General features: G+C 45.5%; 2 protein-coding genes across 7 annotated transcripts in view; one reads left to right on the forward strand and one right to left on the reverse strand.

Annotated features, from left to right (window-relative positions):
* The window catches only part of PPP2R3C (protein phosphatase 2 regulatory subunit B''gamma), a 66,430-nt gene extending 59,836 nt beyond the window's left edge, over positions 1–6,594 (reverse strand). The window contains exons 1-2 of one of the 6 annotated variants that reach the window (XM_063947895.1): positions 6,454–6,594; positions 6,110–6,171 (exon numbers count right to left, since the gene is read on the reverse strand). The gene's annotated coding sequence lies outside the window, so the exon portion shown is untranslated. The remainder of the gene's footprint in view (positions 1–6,109; positions 6,172–6,453) is intronic. The other 5 variants (XM_063947892.1, XM_063947890.1, XM_063947891.1 and 2 more) reach the window with 5 other exon arrangements.
* A 247-nt stretch (positions 6,595–6,841) lies between these two features.
* The window catches only part of PRORP (protein only RNase P catalytic subunit), a 292,221-nt gene continuing 272,028 nt past the window's right edge, over positions 6,842–27,034 (forward strand). The window contains exon 1 of the mRNA XM_063947896.1: positions 6,842–8,048. Coding sequence (XP_063803966.1) covers positions 7,087–8,048 — 962 coding nt within the window. The 5' untranslated portion in view covers positions 6,842–7,086. The remainder of the gene's footprint in view (positions 8,049–27,034) is intronic.

Genomic DNA, 27,034 nt, shown 5'->3' on the forward strand with positions numbered 1-27,034 from the left:
GAAATTCCTCCGTGGGGACCTTCCTGGCCTCACACCACGCAACATATTTTCTCCAAATGCGGTGATAATGTTGTGCAGTCACCTCCTTCCTGGCTTTAACCAGTGTAGGAATGACCTCTTCCGGAATGCCTTTTTCCCTTAGAATTCGGCGTTCAACCGCCACGCCGTCAAACGCAGCCGCGGTAAGTCTTGGAATAGACACGGTCCCTGCTGAATCAGGTCCCGCCTTAGAGGTAGAGGCCACGGATTTTCCGTGAGCATCTCCTGAAGTTCCGGGTACCAAGTTCTTCTTGGCCACTCCGGAGCCACGAGTATCGTTCTTACTCCCCTTTGCCGTATAATTCTCAGTACTTTGGGTATGAGAGGCAGAGGAGGAAACACATACACTGACTGGAACACCCACGGTGTTACCAGAGCGTCCACAGCTATTGCCTGAGGGTCTCTTGACCTGGCGCAATACCTGTCCAGTTTTTTGTTGAGGCGAGACGCCATCATATCCACCTTTGGTTTTTCCCAACGGTTCACAATCATGTGGAAGACTTCTGGATGAAGTCCCCACTCTCCCGGGTGTAGATCGTGTCTGCTGAGGAAGTCTGCTTCCCAGTTGTCCACTCCCGGAATGAACACTGCTGACAGTGCTATCACATGATCTTCCGCCCAGCGAAGAATCCTTGCAGCTTCTGTCATTGCTCTCCTGCTTCTTGTGCCGCCCTGTCTGTTTACGTGGGCGACTGCCGTGATGTTGTCCGACTGGATCAACACCGGCTGACCCTGAAGCAGGGGTTTTGCCAGACTTAGAGCATTGTAAATCGCTCTTAGCTCCAGTATATTTATGTGAAGAGACATCTCCAGGCTTGACCATACTCCCTGGAAGTTTCTTCCCTGTGTGACCGCTCCCCAGCCTCTCAGACTGGCATCCGTGGTCACCAGGACCCAGTCCTGTATGCCGAATCTGCGGCCTTCTAACAGATGAGCACTCTGCAACCACCACAGAAGAGACACCCTTGTCCGTGGCGATAAGGTTATCCGCTGATGCATCTGCAGATGCGATCCGGACCATTTGTCCAGCAGATCCCACTGAAAAGTTCGTGCGTGGAATCTGCCGAATGGGATTGCTTCGTAAGAAGCCACCATCTTTCCCAGGACCCTTGTGCATTGATGCACAGACACTTTTCCTGGTTTTAGGAGGTTCCTGACAAGTTCGGATAACTCCTTGGCTTTCTCCTCCGGAAGAAACACCTTTTTCTGAACCGTGTCCAGAATCATTCCCAGGAACAGCAGACGTGTTGTCGGGGTCAACTGAGATTTTGGAAAATTCAGAATCCACCCGTGTTGTTGCAGCACTACTTGGGTTAGTGCTACTCCGTCCTCCAGCTGTTCTCTGGACCTTGCCCTTATCAGGAGATCGTCCAAGTAAGGGATAATTAATACGCCTCTTCTTCGCAGAAGAATCATCATTTCGGCCATTACCTTGGTAAAGACCCGAGGTGCCGTGGACAATCCAAACGGCAGCGTCTGAAACTGATAATGACAGTTTTGCACCACGAACCTGAGGTACCCTTGATGTGAAGGGCAAATTGGGACATGCAGGTAAGCATCTTTTATGTCCAGGGACACCATAAAGTCCCCTTCTTCCAGATTCGCTATCACTGCTCTGAGTGATTCCATCTTGAAACTGAATTTTTGTATGTACAGGTTCAAAGATTTCAGATTTAGAATAGGTCTTACCGAGCCGTCCGGCTTCGGTACCACAAATAGCGTGGAGTAATACCCCTTTCCCTGTTGTAGGAGGGGTACCTTGACTATCACCTGCTGAGAAAACAGCTTGTGAATGGCTTCCAATACCGTCGCCCTGTCTGAGGGAGACGTTGGCAAAGCAGACTTTAGGAACCGACGAGGGGGAGACTTCTCGAATTCCAACCTGTAACCCTGAGATACTACCTGCAGGATCCAGGGGTCCACCTGTGAGCAAGCCCACTGCGCGCTGAAATTCTTGAGTCGACCCCCCACCGTTCCTGAGTCCGCTTGTAAAGCCCCAGCGTCATGCTGAGGGCTTTGCAGAACCCGCGGAGGGCTTCTATTCCTGGGAAGGAGCTGCTTGCTGCCCTCTCTTACCCTTTCCTCTGCCTCGGGGCAGATATGACTGTCCTTTTGCCCGCTTGTTCTTATAGGACCGAAAGGACTGCGGCTGAAAAGATGGTGTCTTTTTCTGTTGGGAGGGGGTCTGAGGTAAAAAGGTGGATTTCCCGGCCGTTGCCGTGGCCACCAGATCCGATAGACCGACGCCAAATAATTCCTCCCCTTTATACGGCAATACTTCCATATGCCGTTTGGAATCTGCATCACCTGACCACTGTCGTGTCCATAAACTTCTTCTGGCAGATATGGACATCGCACTTACTCTCGATGCCAGAGTGCAAATATCCCTCTGAGCATCTCGCATATAAAGAAAAACATCCTTTAATTGCTCTAAAGTCTGTAAAATACTGTCCCTATCCAGGGTATCAATATTTTCAGTCAGGGAATCCGACCAGACCACCCCAGCACTGCACATCCAGGCTGAGGCGATGGCTGGTCGCAGTATAACACCAGTATGTGTGTATATACTTTTTAGGGTAGTTTCCAGCCTCCTATCAGCTGGATCCTTGAGGGCGGCCGTATCAGGAGACGGTAACGCCACTTGTTTTGATAAGCGTGTGAGCGCCTTATCCACCTTAGGGGGTGTTTCCCAGCGCGCCCTAACCTCTGGCGGGAAAGGGTATAATGCCAATAACTTTTTTGAAATTAGCCCTTTTCTATCTGGGTTAACCCACGCTTCATCACATACATCATTCAATTCCTCTGATTCAGGAAAAACTACAGGTAGTTTTTTCACCCCCCACATAATACCCCTTTTTGTGGTACTTGTAGTATCAGAGATATGCAAAGCCTCCTTCATTGCCGTGATCATATAACGTGTGGCCCTACTGGAAAATACGTTTGTTTCTTCACCGTCGACACTAGATTCAGTGTCCGTGTCTGGGTCTGTATCGACCGACTGAGGTAAAGGGCGTTTTACAGCCCCTGACGGTGTCTGAGACGCCTGGGCAGGTACTAACTGGTTTGACGGCCGTCTCATGTCGTCAACTGATTTTTGTAATGTGCTGACATTATCACGTAATTCCATAAACAAAGCCATCCATTCCGGTGTCGACTCCCTAGGGGGTGACATCACCATTACCGGCAATTGCTCTGCCTCCACACCAACATCGTCCTCATACATGTCGACACACACGTACCGACACACAGCAGACACACAGGGAATGCTCTATTGAAGACAGGACCCCACTAGCCCTTTGGGGAGACAGAGGGAGAGTTTGCCAGCACACACCCAAGCGCTATAATATATATGGGAACAACCCTATATAAGTGTTGTATCCTTATAGCAGCTTAAATATAGTAATATCGCCAAAAAAAGTGCCCCCCCTCTCTGTTTTACCCTGTTTCTGTAGTGCAGTGCAGGGGAGAGTCCTGGGAGCCTTCCTCACAGCGGAGCTGAGCAGGAAAATGGCGCTGTGTGCTGAGGAGAATAAGCCCCGCCCCCTATTTCGGCGGGCTCTTCTCCGGAGTTTGTGAGATCTGGCAGGGGTTAAATACATCCATATAGCCTCAAGGGCTATATGTGATGTATTTTTAGCCATAAAAAGGTATTATACATTGCTGCCCAGGGCGCCCCCCCAGCGCCCTGCACCCTCCGTGACCGCTGTGTGAAGTGTGCTGACAACAATGGCGCACAGCTGCAGTGCTGTGCGCTACCTCAGGAAGACTGAAAAGTCTTCTGCCGCCTGCTTCTGGACCTCTTCCATCTTCGGCATCTGCAAGGGGGGTCGGCGGCGCGGCTCCGGGACGAACCCCAGGGTGAGACCTGTGTTCCGACTCCCTCTGGAGCTAATGGTGTCCAGTAGCCTAAGAAGCCAATCCATCCTGCACGCAGGTGAGTTCACTTCTCTCCCCTAAGTCCCTCGATGCAGTGAGCCTGTTGCCAGCAGGACTCACTGAAAATAAAAAACCTAAAAACTTTTTCTAAGCAGCTCTTTAGGAGAGCCACCTAGATTGCACCCTGCTCGGACGGGCACAAAAACCTAACTGAGGCTTGGAGGAGGGTCATAGGGGGAGGAGCCAGTGCACACCACCTGATCCTAAAGCTTTATTTTTGTGCCCTGTCTCCTGCGGAGCCGCTAATCCCCATGGTCCTGACGGAGTCCCCAGCATCCACTAGGACGTCAGAGAAATATATATATATATATATATATATATATATACACATATATATATATACATATACACATATATATATATACATATACACATATATATATATACATATATATATATATATATATATATACACACATATATACATATATATATACATACATATATATATATATATATACATATACATATATACATATATATATACATATATATACATATATACATATACACATATACATATATATATACATATATATACATATATACATATACACATATATATACACATATATACATATATATATACATATATATATATATATATATACATATATATACATATATATATATATATATATATATATATATATATATATACATATATATATATATATATATATATATACACACATATATATATATATATATATATATATATATATATATATATATACATATATATACATATATATACACATATATATATATACCAATGTCTTTACCAGAAAGAACCAGGCGTCACTCCCAAATTCCAAATCAAGCAGGTGTATTAGAAATTCATGGTGTCATAAACAAGCGTCAACGTTTCAAGGCTCGCAGGCCTTTTCGTCAGGACGTATATACTAGTGAAAAGAACTAGAAACGTTGACGCTTGTTTATGACACCATGAATTTCTAATACACCTGCTTGATTTGGAATTTGGGAGCGACGCCTGGTTCTTTCTGGTAAAGACATTGGTAACTATTAATATTTGGGAAGGCACCCCATTAGTATACAGCTTTTATCCTGAGTGCCAAGCTACAGTGCATTATATATATATATATATATATATATATATATATATATATATATATATATATATATAATTCCAAAACTCTGCACTGCCCACCATATTTCCTCATTTTGAGTTTGGGTCACGACATAACTTGGACATTACCACCAAACAGAGCAGAGGTGATCCCTCAGAGAATGCATCCTTTACAATTGCTAGGAACCAGTACCTCTGCAATCCCACGGTTTCCTAAAGAAAGGATAAGCTGCAATCTCAGGAATGTTGGTTCACCGTATCAAATGGCTGCTGCCAATCGATGTAGATGGTAGGTACAGAATACCGTTTTTAGCTTCAAACGGAACTACTCTGCCCTCTTACACCCAATACACTAACAGCCAGAAACTAGCAGTTTCTCAGATCCTGTTACCTACTTTCTTCTGTTTTACTGTCCCGGCAAACTGCCAGAGCCAGCCATTGGCATAGGCCCATATATGCAAAGGCCTACGGTGCCAGTGCCATAGCCCCAGCAGGCTGCCCAGCATTTGAAACGTATGGGGCATATGCATCAATGCTTGGAGAGAGGTAAAGTACCAACCAATCAGCTCCTGTCATGTTACAGGCTGCGTTTGAAAAATGACAGGCGCTGGTTGGTTGATACTTTCATCCTAAGCTTAGTACATATGTCTCTCAGGCCAGAATTATCAAGCCTTGGAGAGTGATAAATTGCACGGTGATAAAGTACCAGCCAATCAGCTCCTAACTGCCACGTTACAGGCTGCGTTTAAGAAATGACAGGAGATGATTGGTTGGTACTTTATCACCGTGAAATTTATCACTCTCCAAGGCTTGATAAATCTGGGTCTCAGTCACCTCCAGTTTGTACTTTCAGCAAAGAAGCTGCAGGTGACAGGTTGTGTCTCCTCTCTTCTCTGGACTGTCTTCCTTGTCTCCGACCCTTGTCACTACTCCTTCCTTCCCGTCCTTGCCCCATGTTTATACTAGCTGTACATGACAGGGGAAGAGGAAGATGCACGGTACCAGGGTTGTGGGACAGAAGCAATCGTTTGGCTCAGTACTTACAGAGGAGCGCTGTCCTGTGGGGATCAGGGTGAAAGGGAGCCAGGACAGTCACTCTGATAGAGCTACAAGACAAGGATGCAGAATTGATGGTAAACTTTATGATTATGGTCATGTGCTTACACTGAGTCTATAACATTGTAATAAGTGGTTCAGTAGATAAAATGATACACCTGAGCCTATGTTATTACACACACCTATGTCACTGCCTCTGGCCCACTCTCTGACACACAGTCTGCTAGCATGCAAGCTATGGGAGCACATTGCAAAACAAGATATACAATATAACATATTGCAAAATAAGAGTCAGTGTAATGTAATAATGATATATATATTGCCTGTCTTACGCTCATTTCTCTCCAGCATACCCACATACATTCAGCTGAAGGCTCCCGGAACACTTATTATGTAGCCTTTCCCACTGCCGGTCGCTACCACTGCGGGTTACTATGAAACACCACAGCAGCAGCAGCCACTCTCTCATTACAACGTCACATCCTATTGGGGCGCACTTATCGCCATATTTCTTACTGTAAAACTATGTCTCCATTTTTGTATAATAGTTAAACTTAGGTAATCATATTTCCGTAGACTCCTTCACGGTGTAGACTAACATTGGCTACACTAAAATGGCGCCTAGTAAAGGAGACAGTCATTATTTGTAAGTTTACGCTCTATCGAGGCTTGTACCGCAGAAGCCGATTTGATTGGAAATCATCATTCAGCATTCCCCAGAAGGCAGTGCGGGGCGCTGTATACATGTGCTTACAAGGAGGAAAGGGATGCTGGTGTGCTGCTGCTAGTACTATGTGATTGCGTCGGGTATGCTATGTACAGTAGAATGGATCTGCTTACACATAACCCCTGCCTGGTTGTTACTATATATGATCTTAGTTGTTGCCATTGATTTATCTGTCTGTACCGTGTACCCAATGTAAGACCATTCCAAAGGGTAGAAGGTCATCATCATCATCTTCATCATGTTATCCCTTGGGCTGTGCTGCAGGACATTGCATAGGCAGATATGTCCAGTCAGTGTCACAGTGTCTCAGGCTTCAGCTATCTTTATGCCTCTTATAAACCGAGTACAGGTTTACGGTTGCTTGCGGACTATCAGTACGTCATGCAGCCTAAAAGCTGGCGCAGATGAGGACGGTTACTTCAATAAATATTCAAAGCAGCACAAAAGGGCAACATACAAGAGCAGCTCATCCTTGTTTGCCGCAGGCGCCGCTGTGAAAAGGGCAGAAAAAAGTATTTCTGGTGGCAAACAGTCTCCTGAACGTACAACGAGCATGAAAATGACATTACCCTCTGCGCCGCTGAGTACTAATGATTGGGGCATCCTAAAAGAACAATATAACCACTATGTCAACTTTGAAGAACTTATGTTTGTGCAGATGATTAAAAATAAAACTGATATAAATATCGCAAAGTCCTTACTGGCTTTTGTGGCAGAAAAACATGGTGACATAAGTTACAAGTTACTTCTGAAGTATTTGGTGTTATGTGTCCAGCAGAATCAGAGTAAAGAGATTTTTGATGTTTACGATATAATGAAAACTAAATTTGCCACCTTGGATACCGGGGCCCACAGCTTGTTTATTAAAGGTTTCAGCCAAACCGATCGCTGGAGAGAATCCATAGCTAATTTTGAAAGCATAAAAAAAATGGCAGCTCCTTCTGCAAGGAATTATGGAGAGTGTATTAAGGCCGCTCTTGGACACGGAGAGGAGAAGCTAGCTTGGACACTCTACAATGAAATGCTGCAGAATGACCTGACACCGGCAGAAGACGTTATTCAGTGTATATTTGATGCTGACCGGGACATACGTGATGCTAGTACCAGGAGCAGATTACTTGGTATTCTTGGATATCTTAGAGACAATCAAATCTATGCTGGAGAATCTCTGATGAAAAGTATAAAGTCCTGGTTTGAAAGGTAAAATTGCCATATGAATCATATAAAGGAAAAATAATCCCAAAATTCAATTTGCATTTTTACAAACGCTGCTAATGACATCCCTCAACCCTAAATTGATTTAATTGTTTTGTAAAAAGAGGCTGGCTGCAGAGTCGTGGTGGTCCGACTAGGGTGCTAATTCATTTCCAAGCGATGTACCTTTGGAATATCGTGACTAGAACAGCTCTCATTTGGGGGGAAATGTATCAAACCTCGAAGAGAGAGAAAATGACACGAGCTAAAGTTCTAACCAATCTGCTGTCGGTTTACAGGCTGTGTTTGAAAAATAGCAGTTATAAGCTGATTGGTTGGTACTGGTGTCCAATGTTCCATTTTTGCCCTTAACCTTGTACTCATTGTTTGGAATTGAAACAGACCATAATTAAAATACACCCCTTCCCACAGTTTGGCTAATTTCATAAAATATTAAATATATATTTGAGAATTCTGCCCATGCTTATTATGGGAAACTACAGTACATTGAAATTGCATTCTTAGCCAAGACAGTATTCTTATTTTTAATTTATATGGCGTTAGAAATGTGTTCAAACGGAAATCTAAATTGCCTTGTAAAAATAAAGCAGACAGTAGTTACCCTGCACAGAAAGAATATATCCCACAAAAATTTAAATGTGTGTACACATGGTGAAACTCTTGCTATGCCCAATTTGGACTATGTGATTTCCCTTGAACTCCTCTAGAGCCCAGATAGCACAGATTTTGACTATCTGTACTTTTGATTTCGACTAAGTGCCAATTTTGACTATACTCTATACACTAGATAGTCAAGATTGTCTTGCCTGCACAGTCTATTAACTCTTACGATATCTACCCCACAGGAGTGCGCATTGGGATCGAATCAGTATAGTAAGCTGCCTAACACCTTGAGAAATGCACTAACTTTCCTTAAGATTCTTACTATGTAGTCAAAATCTTACAGATTTCTCTCACCGTGTGTATACACCTTAACTCTATCTGCACATGTTATATCTGCCACCCCCCCACCCCCCCCCCCCCCTGCAGCATACTTGCCTACTCTCCCGGAATCGCCGGGAGGCTCCCGAAAATCGGGTGACCCTCCCGGCCCCCCGGAAGAGCAGACAAGTCTCCCGACTTTCCACTTACCACCTGCCCGGCCGCCCACTTTGAGAGTAAAGTGGGCGGTCCGGACACTTGATGACGCGATTCAACAAGAATCGCGTCATCGTAGTCACGCCCCCTGCTGTAAAATGCCAGTTATAGCGGCATTACAGAGCGGGGGGCGTGGCTTAAACGTGGTGTCAATGTAACCCCACCCTCATACCGCCTCCGACCCGCCTCCACCACACACCATTCCGCCTCCTCCCCGCCCCCTCCTCTCGTCATTGTCCCGGAAAGCCCCTCCACTGAGCCAACCTGGCAGCTCTCTCCCGGAGAGGGCTGCCAGAAAGTAGGTAAGTATGCCCTGCAGTGAATATGATTTTGCCCATTACATAAAAAATTTGCTGCTGCGATAAGGTCTGAATTAGGCCCTGTGAATGGTGTCCCACCTTTGTATTTACACAAAACTGTCAATAAAAGTTATAAAGGGAAGATGGTGGGGCCAGTGTGTTTTTGGTGTAAGGATTGCTTGATATAGGCTTGTGTGGAGGTTATGTTTGATGAATAACTTGATATTTGTGTGTGTGACGTGTTGAAAGTAAAAAGCCCTGTACACATGGGGAGAGATGTGTGCTGAGCGATCTGTCACAGACTGCCCCCGCTCAGCACAGTGCATGCAGGCCAATCTAGCACCGGCGATAGTCAGATTGCTCAAGGGCCATATTCACGGCCCGATTTGGGGAGAGATGTGTGCTGAGCGAACGCTCAGCACACATCTCTCCCCTTGCTCAGCACAGCGCGATGTGTGCTGTGCGGGAGGGAGGGGGGGGCGCTTATTTCACCCAGCTGGTGAAATGAGCGACCTGCTAGACTGACCCTGCATGCAGGCCAATCTAGCACCAGCGATAGCGATGTGCGGAGCTGTGCATCGCTATCGCCGTGGGGGGTACACGCGGAGAGATCATGCTTAAAATGGATTGCTTAGATTATTGCTCCGTGTGTACCTCCCTTAAGAGAAGTGTTCATTGTTTAGAAAGAAGGGGGAATTGAAGCAACAAAACACATAAATCCGATGCCAATTATTGTATTGTAGCAGTTGTTGTCAGTCAACAAGCAATAACAATGGAACTAATTAAGTAGAGAATGGAATGCTGGCTGGGTATAGGGCAGGGGTGGGGAACCTTTTTTCTACCAAGGGCCATTTGTATATTTATAAAATCCTTCGGGGGCCATACAAAAATTATCAACTTAAAAATGAGCCTGCCCCCAGTAGTTATGCCCCAGTAGATATGCCCCCCATTCAGTAGTTATGCCCCCAATAGATATACCCTCAGTCAGTTGTTATGCCCCAGTAGTTATGCCCCCAGTCACTTGTTATGCCCCATTAGATATGCCACCAGTCAGTTGTTATGCCCCATTAGATATGCCCCCTAGTAGCGACGCTTACACACACACACACACACACAAAAAAAAAACCACAATACTCACCAGCCCCGCTCCTGTTTCCGGACCGTTGCCCTCCGCCTGGCCACTCACTCCTCAGAACTATGGGAGAGAAGTCATGACATCTCTCCCATAACACCGCACAGCAGCACACGCACACTGCCAGAGCCGGAAGCCGGAGCTCAGGAGTGAGCTCCTGCCTCCGGCTGCTACTGAGGGTAAGAATCCAGGCGCCCACTAGTAACAAAATCTCAGCAGGCGCCCGGTTAGGTGAGCCTGGCTGGGCCGGGTCAAGTGGCTCTGCGGGCCTTATACGGACTGAGGTTCCCCACCCCTGGTATAGGGATTGGTAGAAAGGGGGGAGGTTGGATGGGTGGAGGAGTTGATAAGACCCTTTGGGGTCGATTCTATTCGGCAACTTAAGAATAGCGCCGGGAATTAGCTCCCGACGCTATTCAATTCAGCTCCAGTTAAGTCGGCGATGTCCCGTTCTCGCCAACTTAACAGGTAGTTTTGTCGGGAGAACGGGCATTCTCCGACTTAACTACCCGCGGCGATGCTGATTCCCGACAGAATCAGCCTCGCGCCGGCCGCGAGGCAGCACTTTTGTCGGGTTTCTTCTCTCATCCCCCGGGGATGAGAGAATAATTCCCGACAATTGCGGGTCACTAGCAGCTGAATTGAATAGCGTAGAGAGCTAATTCCCGGCGCTATTCTTAAGTTGCCGAATAGAATCGACCCCTTTGTCTCTGAATTAGTTGAATGAATGACCAAGTGAATACAGTTCTATAATAACTGTAGCTGATGTAGTAACGGTGGCAGTCTATTGTTATAGGGTCCAGAGCACCCTGGAGTTGGTAGCAATCAGTGCCAGCGAGAAATAATTATATTGAAAAATTTATAGAATAAAAATTTGATATTGAAGTAAAATATTGAAAAATGAGAAAATTACTGTTAAGGTGCGGGGATGGGGCTTTGTAGGTGAGCGAGAGTCATTTCAATTTTAATCTGGAAAGGGCAGGGAGGTCCTGGCAGAGGGGGCAGGAATGGTGTAGTGATGAGAGAGGAAAAAGTGGTGGATGTGGTGCTGAGTTTAGACTGTAGACTGGAGCTCGGTTTCTCGTGAGGAGAGGGTTACAATAATCTCGGCGAGCGATAATAATGATGTGCATGAGGGTTTCGGTAGCTTCCAGGACGAAAAGGCCCGATACTGGAAATTATGTAATGTTTTTTGTTTTTGTTTTTTTTATCAACCAATTCATTAGCTATAATGCTTGTCGTATATTTGACAAGTGAAGCCTACAAATATTAAATCTCAACTTCAGTAGAATTATTTCCTTTCTGGGAGTAACTGACATTTTCTCATGGTTTTAGAAGTACTTTTCTAAAAGGTCCTCCAAATTTTAAAATTTGATTTTTTTTTCTCTCAGACACACCCTAGTGGCACAGTCTGGTTTACTTGGAAGACACCACGGGTATGGGGCGACATGCATTAGGTCGACATGGTCATTAGGTCGAAATGGAAAAAGGTCAACATTAGTATTTTGAAAACTTTTAATGTTGTTTTCTTCCTAAAGTAGTGGGGAACCCCAAGTAGTGCACCGTGTCCCCTTGCATGGCTCGCTTCACTCGCCATGCTTCGGGCAAGGTGCCACAAGTTACTATTCCCAATTGTAGTCCACGTGGATCGTAAAGTATGAAAAAGTTTTTTTTTTAAATGTGAAAAATGCATGTCGACCTTTTTCCAGGTCGACCTAGTGACCATGTCGAGCAATAGTGGTCGACCTAATGATCGTATCCCGACACCACTACCCTTTCAGTGAAATGTTACAAAAAATGTACTCCCTGGCGCTTCACATAGCAATATTGCTTAGACAATTAGGTGCGATTCAATTGTTTTTGGGCGTCTATTGTTTCTGATCCGACTTTGCACCGGTTCACACTATAGGAAGAGGCGGCACTTGGAGATTGTAGTGTGTTAGCAGTACCTCAGAGGAGGTTACATTTTGCAGTGAAGATAAGTTGTAATTTTTCACTGCACTCTTTCTGTTGTCACTCCTGGATAATGGGTACCCCATTTAACATAATATCAAGTAATGAAACCTGGGTACAATCCATACCAATAAGATTCTATATATCAGGCAAATTTTATTTAATGTATATCTGGTAAAATCTGCTTTGTGTTTGCATTTGTTGATTGCATTTGACATCAAGTTGCAGTGTGATGTGCTGAGTATGGAGGGCATGCTTCTCCTCTTATGCAGTCGGAATACATAGCTGCATTTACTGATTGAATTAAAAGGTGCAGCATAATTAGAAGGTTTATACTTTTCCTCTATCTGTATTAGGGTGTGTACACACGGTGAGATATTTTCTTTCGATTCTGACTATATAGTCAAAATCGCAAGAAAAGTTAGTGTAGATCGCAAGGTGAAAGTCACCTTGCGATCCCGATGCGCGGTCCCGCCAGGTCGACATCGCAAGAAAAGATAGACTGTGCAGGCAAGTCAATCCTTGCTAGATCGGTGTACTATCTAGTTCATCTCACATGTCAATGACATCTCACATAAGCCAAAATCTCACATAAGCCAAAATCGTAAGCACACACAGTCCATATCTCAAGAAAAGTTAGTCAAAATCTGTCCTATCTGGGCTCCAGGAGTTCAAGGGAAATCGCAAGTGAAAATCGGGCATAGCAAGGATCTCACCATGTGTACACACCCTAACTGGAATGCACAAACTGTATCCGTTATTATGAGGTATCCAGCGAAAGCAATAATGCAGGGGTTCTCAAACTCGGTCCTCAGGACCCCACACAGTGCATGTTTTGCAGGTAACCCAGCAAGTGCACAGGTGTATTAATTACTCACTGACACATTGTAAAAGGTCCACAGGTGGAACTAATTATGTCACTTGTGATTCTGTGAGGAGACCTGCAAAACATGCACCGTGTGGGGTCCTGAGGACCGAGTTTGAGAACCTGTGCAATAATGTATCATGTTAATACTGATTTAGAATCCTAAAGACCATCCGCAATAAGAAAGTGATAAGGGGGTACTGACGGGAGAGATGTGTGCCGAGCGATCTTAACACAGACCGCTCAGCACACATCTCTCCCTCCGCTCAGCACAGCCCGATGTGCTGAGACGGGGTGGGGGTATGGCGACGATGGGGGGCGACCGCTCACTTCACACAGCGCTAAAGCTGCATGCAGGCTGAATCTAGCACCGGCGATAGCGATGCGGGGCCGCGCATCGCTATTGCTGGGGGGCATACACACGGCAGATCCGTGCTTAAAATCTAAGCAATCTAGTCAGATTGCTTAGATTTTAAACACGGATCTCTCTGTGTGTACCCCCCTATACACTCCTTGTTGTGCATAGCAAGAACCACTGCCTGGCTTATTGACTCAGGGTTTCTATTGATGACTGATGATTCCATATTGTGACATTGTATATAGGAGTGTGTCTATGACAGCTATGTAAGATTCTTCTTACATTCAGGATATATTTACAGGTGTTAACTGGTGAAGGTTTTATGAAATAATTATCAATAAGGTTGAAAACCGATTCCTAACCTATAATCTTATATGGAAATGTTTTGTATGCTGTAGTGGCCATAACAACATATCACTGCTAAAATAATAAGCGAATAACTATGCCCTAACTTAACTATTTATGATAGTTTGATCTAAGCTGTATGACTTCGGCATTGATTATCCATACATTGGATTTAAGTAAAAATTAGATTCATATAGAGCACAGGTTCTCAAACTCGGTCCTCAGGACCCCACACAGTGCATGTTTTGCAGGTCTCCTCACAGAATCGCAAGTGAAATAATTAGCTCCACCTGTGGACCTTTTAAAATGTGTCAGTGAGTAACCTGTGCACTTGCTGGGTTACTTGCAAAATATGCACTGTGTGGGGTCCTGAGGACCGAGTTTGAGAACCTCTGATATAGAGGATTCATTTTTAGTGGCTGTTTTTTTTACGATGTGAAAGTATCAATTATATTTCAAGTCTGGTGCAGGATACTAAAATACCACTGCACATAGTCCACGTGGATCGTTAAGTATGAAAAAGTAAGAAAAAAAATGTGAAAAACGCCTGTCAACCTTTTTCCATGTCGAGCAATAGTGGTCGACCTAATGACCGTATCCCGACACCACTAACCTTTCAGTGAAATGTAACAAAAAATGTACTCACTGCCACTTCACATAGCAATATTGCTTAGACAATTTAGGTGCGATTCAATTGTTTTTGGGCGTCTATTTTTTCCGATCTGACTCTGCACCCGTTCACACTACAGGAAGAGGCGGCACTTGGAGATCGTAATTTGTTAGCAGTACCTTAGAGGAGGTTACATTATCATTTCTCTGGCTGGGTCCACAGGATTATCCACAGGATAACATTGGGATATGGTTGAGCGACAGCGGAAATGGCACCAACACGGTCACAAGCTTTCTGGCCTCCCAGGATGCATCAGGGCCTCACCATATAGTTCCTCCCACCGACTCAGTCAAATCAGTTTTTTGCTTGGTGCGGCAGGAAGCCGGACCATGGTCACAGGGCTGCTGAGATAAAGCAGCCTGAAGCTTTTATTATTTTATTTTTATAGACTTACTATGTTTTTTTCGAGCGACTTTTCCTAACAACGTCTTAAACGCATACGGGAAAGAGTCGCTCCAACAACTCCCCACCGGGTCGCAACAACGCTTACCTTCGCGGTAATAGTGCTGTCTCGACGGGCGTCTGTGTCGGATGTTCTAGCAGGTCCAGCAGACGTAACCAGGCTGTGGCCGGAGCATGGGGGGACGGTAAGTCTATGGATTTCCTCTTACTAGGGGGGTCCGGACACAGCTACACTGTATTGGTGGAGACTACAAACAGTGTGTTGATGCGCCGAACATCTCGAGTGCGACAGCGCTACGCTGTAGGGATCATAGGCGCCAGGACTAGGTAGAGGCCGCGATCCTTAGGGTTTAAGTCAACAGGGGGATTCAGACGCTCTCCTGGCCGCCCCTCCTCCGAGTTCATGACCAGTTTCCGTGTGTGTCTCCCGTCCATGAACTAAATGACCTCACTACCGTCTCAGACGCTACCACGAGGGTACTCGGTCGCAGCTTAGACGCAGCGGTTGTGTACACTAGAGATCCCGCCTAGACAGAGTTGCAGACCTTAGCGTCTGCATACACGTGGAAGTCGCTCGCAGGGAGCGACTCTGTCCGTTATCCGTTATACAAGAGCGGTAGTGTACATCAGTAGCGTCTGAATCCACTCAGCGTCTCACGAGCGCATTTGCTTGGATATGGAAGTGTGGTGAGTCTCCCTGTATCCCGCTCTACAGAGGAAGGGTATACAGTACTAAAAATTCTCTCTACTTGTTAGTATGAATTGTTAATTTTTAGTACATATTGCATATGAGATCTGTGTATTACTGTGTTTTCTGCATGTTATGTTGAAAAAAGAACCCGTTAAAAACAGAAGTACAATTTTCCTACTTATTTATAAGTTGTAATGGGGGTTGTATTCTCATATGACAATGTCTAATGCCTTAACATGTGACTGACTGCTAGTATGTGTGCTGACTTTTCTATGTAACGTCAGTCCTGTTCTGACCCTCAATTCAGGTGCACGGCTGTGGTCAGATTGATCTCACTTCTATATACTCATATATAGGTGATTTTCAGTCACAAATTGTGTAGTCATTTATCAGATTATTACCATGTCTGTGAGCGGCAAAAGTGAAGAGGAGAATTTATCAGGCACTCCTACATCCCTAACATGCTTATCTTGTAAGACACGGTTAATTGGTATGGACCAATTGGTCACTTATGAGGGCTTGTGTGCAAACTGTTTTGCTTTTCAGCAAAGTAAAAAACAGGAGTTGGTTCAACCCCAACAGAGCCACCATGGAATATGTTCACAAAGACTTTATCTTCAATAGCTGACAGGTTAACTCCGGTAGCACCACCTCAGGGGTTAGGTTACACTATTAACCCATACATGCAGCTCCCTTCCTACGGCTTGGTTCCAGTAGCCTCTACAAGCAACCAAGGGACAGGTAAGACTAAGACAGATGCGTCTATGAGGCAGACTACACAAGATGATACAACAGATACAGTATATTCAAATACTCCGTATGATGATCAGTCGCAGAGTTTTAGTTCAGAGGATGTTGCTGAACTTATTGATGTTGTGAAGGCTGTTCTCTTTTTGGAAGAGCCAGCCAAAACCGTATTAAAATCTAAAGCACCTGTGTTTAAACGAACAAAATCAGTTAAAACTGAATTCCCAGCGTCAGATGAGCTGACGGAAATGATGGAAGAATCTTGGGCGACGCCTAGTAAAAAGTATAAGATTCCGAAAAGATGGAATTCTTACTATCCATTTCCAGCTGCGGATTGTTCGAAAAGAGAAGTTCCTCCAAAAGTAGATGCACATGTACTGCGACTTGTGCATAAATCTGCTTTACCACTGTCATCTACCTCACTAAATGATGTCACTGACAGAAGGGTAGATAGTTTCTTGAAAAATATATTTTCTCTAGTAGGAGCAGTGGTAAGACCTGCTATGGCTTCGGCCTGGGTAGCAAAGGCAATGGGCGAATGGATAGAGGAACTAGAGAATGACATCTCTTCCCCTAATAGGGTGCAAGAGTATCATTTAAGCCGTTTAAGACAATCTGCCCAATACTTGGAAGAAGCAGCAAATGATATGGGTACAGTTGCTTCTAAAGCTTCAGCCTTGACAATAGCCGCTCGCAGAGCAGTTTGGCTATGGACCTGGAAGGCAGATGCGGAATCCAAGAAGGAATTGGAAGCATTGCCTTTCGTGGGTAATATATTGTTTGGGAAACCATTATCTGATATCCTAGAATCAGAGGCTGAATCAAAGAAGTTCAGATTTCCGGCTACTTATAACCCTAAGTCTAAGGGTTCAAAGTTTCGCTCATTTTCGTTGGCAAAGCAAAGCGAAAGCTAAAGAGGAGCCTAAGCAACCTCAGTTCAAAACCAGGGGTAGGAAGCAGTGGGCTAGCAAAAAGCCAGCTTCCAAGCCTGAACAGAAACCATCAGCCTGAAGAGACGGGCCTCCGCCTGGAGGATTTCAGGGTTGGGGGCCGACTCCTTCATTTTGCACACATATGGCAGCAGTCAACAACAGATGCTTGGGTGCAGAAGGTGGTATCTCAGGGGTATGGGTTCCCATTCAGGAGGCAGCATCCTCAAAGATTTTTTTGCACCAGCCCGTCTCGTATAGAGTCGAAGGCCAATGTCCTGCAAGAAGCAGTACAAAAATTACTGCAGTCAGGTGTGATTGTCCCAGTACCTCCATCACAAAGGGGACAGGGGTTTTACGCCAATCTATTTCTGATCCAGAAGCCAAATGGGTCATATCGACCAATTCTCAATTTGAAAATGTTAAACATACATTTGGATCCCAAAGTTCCACATGGAGACATTACGCTCCATAATGTTGGCTATGGAACCGGGAGATTACATGGTATCTCTGGATGTACGGGATGCTTACCTACATGTGCCTATAGCAGGCCTGGCCACCCTGTGGCTCTCCAGATGTTGTGAAACTACACATCCCAGCATGCCTTGCCACAGTTTTAGCATTCCCTAAAAGCAAAACTGTGGCAAAGCATGATGGGACTTGTAGTTTTACAACAGCTGGGGAGCCACAGGTTGGCCAGGCCTGGCCTATAGCACTGTCTCATCAGTGTTACCTCAGGTTTGCCATCCTCCAGGAACATTTTCAGTTCCAAGCTTTGCCCTTCCGGCTTGTAACAGCACCCAGGGTGTTTACCAAGATTATGGTGGTTATGGCAGCTTGTCTGTGCAAACAGGGGGTAAGAATATTCCCATACCTCGACAACCTGTTAATCTTAGCACATTTGCAAGATTTACTTTTGAACCATCTTCAACAGACAATAGTTTGTTTACAGAGACACGGGTGGCTCATAAATTGGGAAAAGTCGTCTCTGAATCCGTCACAGCGGATGGTTCATTTGGGGGCTATATTGGATTCAGACCTACAGAAAGTTCTCTTACCAGAGAAAAAGATAGTCAAGGTGCAGGTCATGGCTCAGGAAGCGTTGCACGCCCAGACAGTGTCAGTCCATGCAGCAATGCGACTGTTGGGTCTGATGGTATCAACCTTCGACATGGTGGAATATGCGCAATTCCACTCCAGACCATTGCAGCACCTTATTCTGACCAAATGGAACAGAAATCATCAGACGATAAAAAAGCAGATGATAAAGTTTCCAGTAAACGTAAAAAAGTCTCTAGCGTGGTGGCTACAGACAGACCATTTAAACAAGGGGAGACCCTTTTAGATAAAAGAGTGGCAAGTCCTGACAACAGATGCCAGCCTGCAAGGCTGGGGTGCGGTACTCGGAAGCCTGTGGTTCCAGGGAAAATGGACCGCAAGGGAAAGTCGCCTGCCAATAAATCTGTTGGAAATAAGAGCCATTTACATGGCTCTAGTTCAGGCAAAGGACAGTCTGCAAGGAAGACCGGTCCAGTTCCGCTCAGACAATAAGACAGCAGTAGCGTACCTCAATCATCAAGGAGGAACTCACAGCAAAAGATTGATGGAGGAAGTAACTCCCATTCTAAGATGGGCAGAGCTCCATCTCCCAGCATTGTCAGCAGTGTTTGTCCCAGGTGTACTGAACTGGGAAGCGAATTTTCTCAGTCGACAGACCATTCAGGAAACTGAATGGGCATTACACCCAGAAGTATTCCAGACAAGAGTGAACAGATGGGGTCTACCGGAGATAGACCTCATGGCGTCTCGTCTAAACAACAAAGTTCCAAGATACGGATCAAGAACAAGGGACCCAGGAGCGGTCCTTGTAGACGCACTGTCAGTAGAATGGAATTTTCATCTGGCATATCTATTCCCTCCGATATCTCCGTTACCCAGAGTAGTAAGAAAGATAAAGCAAGCAAAGGGAGCAATAATTCTTATAGTTCCAGCTTGGCCAAGAAGGCATTGGTACACAGATCTGTTGAGGATGTCCGTGGAAGCACCGATACTGCTCCCTCAACGTCCAGATCTGCTAATACAGGGTCCTTGTTGTCACAGTCATCTGGACCGCCTGTCTTTGACGGCGTGGCTGTTGAAACCTCTATCTTAAAGGCTAGAGGATTTTCGAAACAAGTAATCAAAACTATGCTTAGAGCAAGAAAGCCTTCTTCAGCTCGTGTGTATCATAGAATATGGCAAGCCTATATTCATTGGTGTACTGGAAAAAGCTTGAATCCAAGATCTTTCAAAGTATCCAGAATTTTGGATTTCCTTCAAGCAGGATTGGATAAAGGTTTGAAGGTAGCTTCCTTGAGAGTTCAAGTATCAGCATTGACTGTATGGTTTCAGCGAAAGATTGCTGAATTACAGGATGTACGTACTTTCTTTCAGGGAGTTGTACATATTCAACCTCCATTTGTTACTCCTGCAGCTCCTTGGGATTTGAATTTAGTTCTTAAATTCCTCCAGGGTCCTCCGTTTGAACCACTTAAGAGAGCAGATCTTAAATGGTTAACGGCTAAAGTACTTTGTCTGCTGGCAATGGCGTCAGCCAGAAGAGTGTCAGATTTAGGAGCGTTATCGTGTAATTTATCGTAGAGTATAATTGAGGTTCTTAGCACATATTACTTGAAACAGACTCATAGTACCGATCAGTGGTTATGCCATCAAATGGTTTTGATACAATGGCTAGTAGCTATCACATTACTTGATTTGATGTCGGCAGCCTGGCATCCATTTGATGCAGGGCTTCTGATGGTGTTGGGTACGAAAATCCAGACAGCAGAATCTCGACACATCCTGATAAGTATTTTCACCCTACTCCTAATCCTATTCTCAGCACACTCCGCCCGTAGCCTAACTGTAATCTCCCCCTATTGTAGCCTAACATTAACTGTCCCTTCCCACAGCCTAACACTAACCGTCCTCCCCCCGCAGCCTAACACTAACCCCTGTTAGTCCCACAGATTAAATATAACCCTCCACTTAGTGCCTAACCCCAAAGTGGTTGTTTCATGTATGGGTTTGGTACATGGAGAATGTTAACTAAAGGGCTCAATGGTCGCTTATGTTTAGTGTTTTCAAATGCATGTGCACAAATATGATGGTTTATGTGTATCTCCAATGGTTGCTTAACTGCACCTACTGAAAACCCAAACTGCACATGTGCAGAATGAGTTCTGCGGCATTGGACACGGTATACCCTGAGCCACAGCTTGATTTACAGGAATTAAAGTTTTCTGTCTTATATTGATCAGGTCATGTATGAACTTACAGTATTGTAACAATGAAACCTATTATTTTATCTTTATGGGGGCTTTTCAATTGTTGGCGAGAGTTTTCTAACTAATGGGATTGACCAAACAGCACTTTTCCCCGTCGCACCCATTAGTTTAGACTGGTTTTGGCTCATTAGATAACTAAACCCTGTTTACCTGTGATAATTAAAGGGCGCCCAAAACAACTGAATAGCAACAATGGGTGTCCTTTATTGAATTAGCATATACATTATTTTCGTCAAATAAAGCTGCATCTTGCCATCCCTTGCAGCTTTATTTGATGAAAATAATGTCCATATTATGGATGAGTATATGCTGCTAATGACTCTATATCCCTGTGATGGATTATTATGATGCTGCTTTTTACCTGATGCTGCTTTCTGAAAATAACGTTTTCCTTGGGATGCATTAAACAACGCTAGTTTGCACTTTATAAAAGGTGATGTGCTGGTTTACCTGATTATGGCCTTCAGTGGACATTTATTTATATATATATATATATATATATATATATATATATATATATATATATATATATAAGTCCAGCTGCCCCTGAGGGGTTAACATTCGGGGGCATCAAAATTGAATTGGCCTCACCAACCTACAAATGTGGCATGGTAATGTTGACGATGATGCAGTCTAGCAAATTTATGACCGATGCCTGGTAAACGCTGAAGGCATGTCATGTGGTGATCATATTCTGGCCAGTTCTGCACCCTTGTAGTGCCACTCCTCCCAGTCCCCACTTTTGGTAAAGAAACTAGAAGATGAGTGGCTGAGGGCACTATTAAATCATGCACAGAGTGGATATGGAGAGTAGTTTGGTGCATACAGATCCAGGGGAGATGGCAAGTGGAGACTATAGTGTACACTGTATTGGCTACTTGAAAAGTGATCTTCTGAATAAGGTAATGCACTGATCTTATTTAATTACAATTTTTAATACAGTATGTTTAAATTGAGTCTTGGTCCACCATTTCATCCCGATAGATATCCCCCCCCCAAAAAAAAGGCAATAGTTTATACCGTGTGATGAGGGTTTTAGTGCACAATTTTTTTAAAAAAAGGGTATTTTGTATAAATTGCAATGCACACCCTATGAAAGAGACGTTTGCACTTTTTGGCCAGTAGTTTACACCAGTACATTTTTAGAAAGTCCACATAGAACAGGGTTGGCCAACCAGTCAGAGGGAAAGAGACCAAAAATATCTGGGATACGGTCATTAGGCCGACACCACTTAGGTCGACCACTATAGGTTAACATGCATTAGGTCAACACTTACTAGGTCGACATGAGTTTTTCAATTTTTTTTCCAGTTTTTGTACTTTTTCATACTTTACGATCCATGTGGACTACAATTGGGAACGGTATCCTGTGCTGAGCGCAGCAGTAGCAGAGCGAGGCACCTTCGCGAGCCATGCGAGGGGACACAGTGCACTAATTGGGGTTCCCCGTCCCTTTACGAAGAAAACAACACCCAATTTTTTTTCTCTATCGTCCTAGTGGATGCTGGGGTTCCTGAAAGGACCATGGGGAATAGCGGCTCCGCAGGAGACAGGGCACAAAAAGTAAATCTTTTTCCGATCAGGTGGTGTGCACTGGCTCCTCCCCCTATGACCCTCCTCCAGACTCCAGTTAGATTTTTGTGCCCGGCCGAGAAGGGTGCAATCTAGGTGGCTCTCCTAAAGAGCTGCTTAGAGAAAGTTTAGCTTAGGTTTTTTATTTTACAGTGATTCCTGCTGGCAACAGGATCACTGCAACGAGGGACTGAGGGGAGAAGGAGTCAACTCACCTGCGTGCAGGATGGATTGGCTTCTTGGCTACTGGACATCAAGCTCCAGAGGGACGATCACAGGTACAGCCTGGATGGTCACCGGAGCCGCGCCGCCGGCCCCCTTGCAGATGCTGAAGTCAGAAGAGGTCCAGAATCGGCGGCTGAAGACTCCTGCAGTCTTCTAAAGGTAGCGCACAGCACTGCAGCTGTGCGCCATTTTCCTCTCAGCACACTTCACACGGCAGTCACTGAGGGTGCAGGGCGCTGGGAGGGGGGCGCCCTGGGAGGCAAATGAGTACCTATAAAGGCTAAAAATACCTCACATATAGCCCTAGAGGCTATATGGAGATATTTAACCCCTGCCTAATTTTTCTAAATAGCGGGAGACGAGCCCGCCGGAAAAGGGGCGGGGCCTATCTCCTCAGCACACGGCGCCATTTCCTCTCACAGCTCCGCTGGTCAGGACGGCTCCCAAGTCTCTCCCCTGCACTGCACTACAGAAACAGGGTAAAACAGAGAGGGGGGGGCACATTTATGGCGATATTTTGATATAACAAAGCAGCTATAAGGGAGCACTTATTATAAGGCTATCCCTGATATATATATAGCGCTTTTGGTGTGTGCTGGCAAACTCTCCCTCTGTCTCCCCAAAGGGCTAGTGGGTCCTGTCTTCGTTAGGAGCATTCCCTGTGTGTCTGCTGTGTGTCGGTACGTGTGTGTCGACATGTATGAGGACGATATTGGTGTGGAGGCGGAGCAATTGCCAAATATGAGGATGTCACCCCCTAGGGAGTCGACACCAGAATGGATGCCTTTATTTATGGAACTACGGGATAGTGTCAACACGCTAAAGCAGTCGTTTGACGACATGAGACGGCCGGACAATCAATTAGTGCCTGTCCAGGCGACTCAAACACCGTCAGGGGCTGTGAAACGCCCTTTGCCTCAGTCGGTCGACACAGACCCAGACACAGGCGATGACTCCAGTGGTGACGGTGACGAATCAACCGTATTTTCCAGTAGGGCCACACGTTATATGATTTTGGCAATGAAGGAGGCGTTACATTTAGCTGATACTACAGGTACCACTAAACAGGGTATTATGTGGGGTATGAAAAAACTACCTATAGTTTTTCCTGAATCAGAAGAACTAAATGACGTGTGTAATGAAGCGTGGGTTGCCCCTGATAAAAAGCTGATAATTTCAAAGAAATTATTGGCATTATACCCTTTCCCGCCAGAGGTTAGGGAGCGCTGGGAAACACCTCCTAGGGTGGACAAGGCGCTAACACGCTTATCTAAACAAGTGGCGTTACCCTCTCCTGAGACGGCCGCACTTAAAGATCCATCAGATAGGAGGATGGAAAATATCCAAAAAAGTATATACACACATGCAGGTGTTATACTACGACCAGCTGTAGCGACTGCCTGGATGGGCAGTGCGGGGGTAGTTTGGTCAGAATCCCTGATTGAAAATATTGATACCCTGGACAGGGACAATATTTTACTGTCGTTAGAACAAATAAAGGATGCATTTCTTTATATGCGTGATGCACAGAGGGATATATGCACACTGGCATCACGGGTAAGTGCTATGTCCATTTCGGCCAGAAGAGCTTTATGGACGCGACAGTGGACAGGCGATGCGGATTCAAAACGGCATATGGAAGTTTTGCCGTATAAAGGGGAGGAGTTATTTGGAGTCGGTCTATCAGATTTGGTGGCCACGGCTACAGCCGGGAAATCCACCTTTCTACCTCAAGTCACTCCCCAACAGAAAAAGGCACCGACTTTTCAACCGCAGCCCTTTCGTTCCTTTAAAAATAAGAGAGCAAAGGGCTATTCATATCTGCCACGAGGCAAAGGTCGAGGGAAGAGACAGCAACACGCAGCTCCTTCCCAGGATCAGAAGCCCTCCCCGGCTTCTACAAAAGCCTCAGCATGACGCTGGGGCTTCTCAAGCGGACTCGGGGACCGTGGGGGGTCGTCTCAAAAATTACAGCGCGCAGTGGGCTCACTCGCAAGTAGATCCCTGGATCCTGCAGATAATATCTCAGGGATACAGGTTGGAATTAGAGACAGATCCACCTCGCCGTTTCCTGAAGTCTGCTTTACCAACGTCCCCCTCCGAAAGGGAGACGGTGTTGGAAGCCATTCACAAGCTGTACTCTCAGCAGGTGATAGTCAAGGTACCTCTTCTGCAACAAGGGAAGGGGTATTATTCCACTCTTTTTGTGGTACCGAAGCCGGATGGCTCGGTAAGGCCTATTCTAAATCTGAAGTCCTTGAACCTGTACATAAAGAAGTTCAAGTTCAAAATGGAGTCACTCAGAGCAGTGATAGCGAACCTGGAAGAGGGGGACTTTATGGTATCCTTGGACATCAAGGATGCGTATCTCCACGTTCCAATTTACCCCTCACACCAGGGGTACCTCAGGTTCGTTGTACAAAACTGTCACTATCAGTTTCAGACGCTGCCGTTCGGATTGTCCACGGCACCTCGGATCTTTACAAAGGTAATGGCCGAGATGATGATTCTTCTTCGAAGAAAAGGCGTATTAATTATCCCATACTTGGACGATCTCCTAATAAGGGCGAGGTCCAGAGAACAGCTAGAGATGGGATTAGCACTGTCTCAGGAAGTGCTAAAACAGCACGGGTGGATTCTGAATATTCCAAAATCCCAGTTAATGCCGACAACTCGTCTGCTGTTCCTAGGGATGATTCTGGACACGGTTCAGAAAAAGGTTTTTCTCCCGGAGGAAAAAGCCAAGGAGTTATCCGAGCTTGTCAGGAACCTCCTAAAACCAGGAAAGGTGTCTGTACATCAATGCACAAGAGTCCTGGGAAAAATGGTGGCTTCTTACGAAGCAATTCCATTCGGCAGATTCCACGCAAGAATTTTCCAAAGGGATCTGTTGAACAAATGGTCAGGGTCGCATCTTCAGATGCACCTGCGGATAACCCTGTCTCCAAGGACAAGGGTGTCTCTTCTGTGGTGGTTGCAGAGTGCTCATCTATTGGAGGGCCGCAGATTCGGCATACAGGATTGGATCCTGGTGACCACGGACGCCAGCCTGAGAGGCTGGGGAGCAGTCACACAAGGAAGAAACTTCCAGGGAGTATGGACGAGCCTGGAAACGTCTCTTCACATAAACATTCTGGAACTAAGAGCAATATACAATGCTCTAAGCCAGGCAGAACCTCTGCTTCAGGGAAAACCGGTGTTGATCCAGTCGGACAACATCACGGCAGTCGCCCATGTGAACAGACAGGGCGGCACAAGAAGCAGGAGTGCAATGGCAGAAGCTGCAAGGATTCTTCGCTGGGCAGAGAATCATGTGATAGCACTGTCAGCAGTGTTCATCCCGGGAGTGGACAACTGGGAAGCAGACTTCCTCAGCAGACACGATCTTCACCCGGGAGAGTGGGGACTTCATCCAGAAGTCTTCCACATGCTGGTAACCCGTTGGGAAAGACCAATGGTGGACATGATGGCGTCTCGCCTCAACAAAAAACTGGACAGGTATTGCGCCAGGTCAAGAGATCCGCAGGCAATAGCTGTGGACGCGCTGGTAACGCCTTGGGTGTACCAGTCGGTGTATGTGTTTCCTCCTCTGCCTCTCATACCAAAAGTATTGAGAATTATACGGCAAAGAGGCGTAAGAACGATACTAGTGGTTCCGGATTGGCCAAGAAGGACTTGGTACCCGGAACTTCAAGAGATGATCACGGAAGATCCGTGGCCTCTACCTCTAAGGAGGGACTTGCTTCAGCAGGGTCCCTGTCTGTTTCAAGACTTACCGCGGCTGCGTTTGACGGCATGGCGGTTGAACGCCGGATCCTAAAGGAAAAAGGCATGCCGGAAGAAGTCATTCCTACTTTGATTAAAGCAAGGAAGGAAGTAACCGTGCAACATTATCACCGAATTTGGCGAAAATATGTTGCGTGGTGCGAAGATCGGAGTGCTCCGACGGAGGAATTTCAACTGGGTCGATTCCTACATTTCCTGCAATCAGGATTGTCAATGGGTCTCAAATTAGGATCTATTAAGGTTCAAATTTCGGCCCTGTCGATTTTCTTTCAAAAAGAATTGGCTTCAGTCCCTGAAGTCCAGACCTTTGTTAAGGGAGTGCTGCATATACAGCCTCCTGTGGTGCCTCCAGTGGCACCGTGGGATCTCAATGTGGTTTTGGATTTCCTAAAATCTCATTGGTTTGAACCACTAAAAAAAGGTGGATTTGAAATATCTCACATGGAAAGTGACCATGCTTCTAGCCCTGGCTTCTGCCAGGAGAGTGTCAGAATTGGCAGCTTTATCTTACAAAAGCCCATATCTGATTTTCCA

This window comes from Pseudophryne corroboree, chromosome 12 (genome assembly GCF_028390025.1).
Source record: "Pseudophryne corroboree isolate aPseCor3 chromosome 12, aPseCor3.hap2, whole genome shotgun sequence".
In the NCBI taxonomy this organism is placed as follows: Eukaryota; Metazoa; Chordata; class Amphibia; order Anura; family Myobatrachidae; genus Pseudophryne; species Pseudophryne corroboree.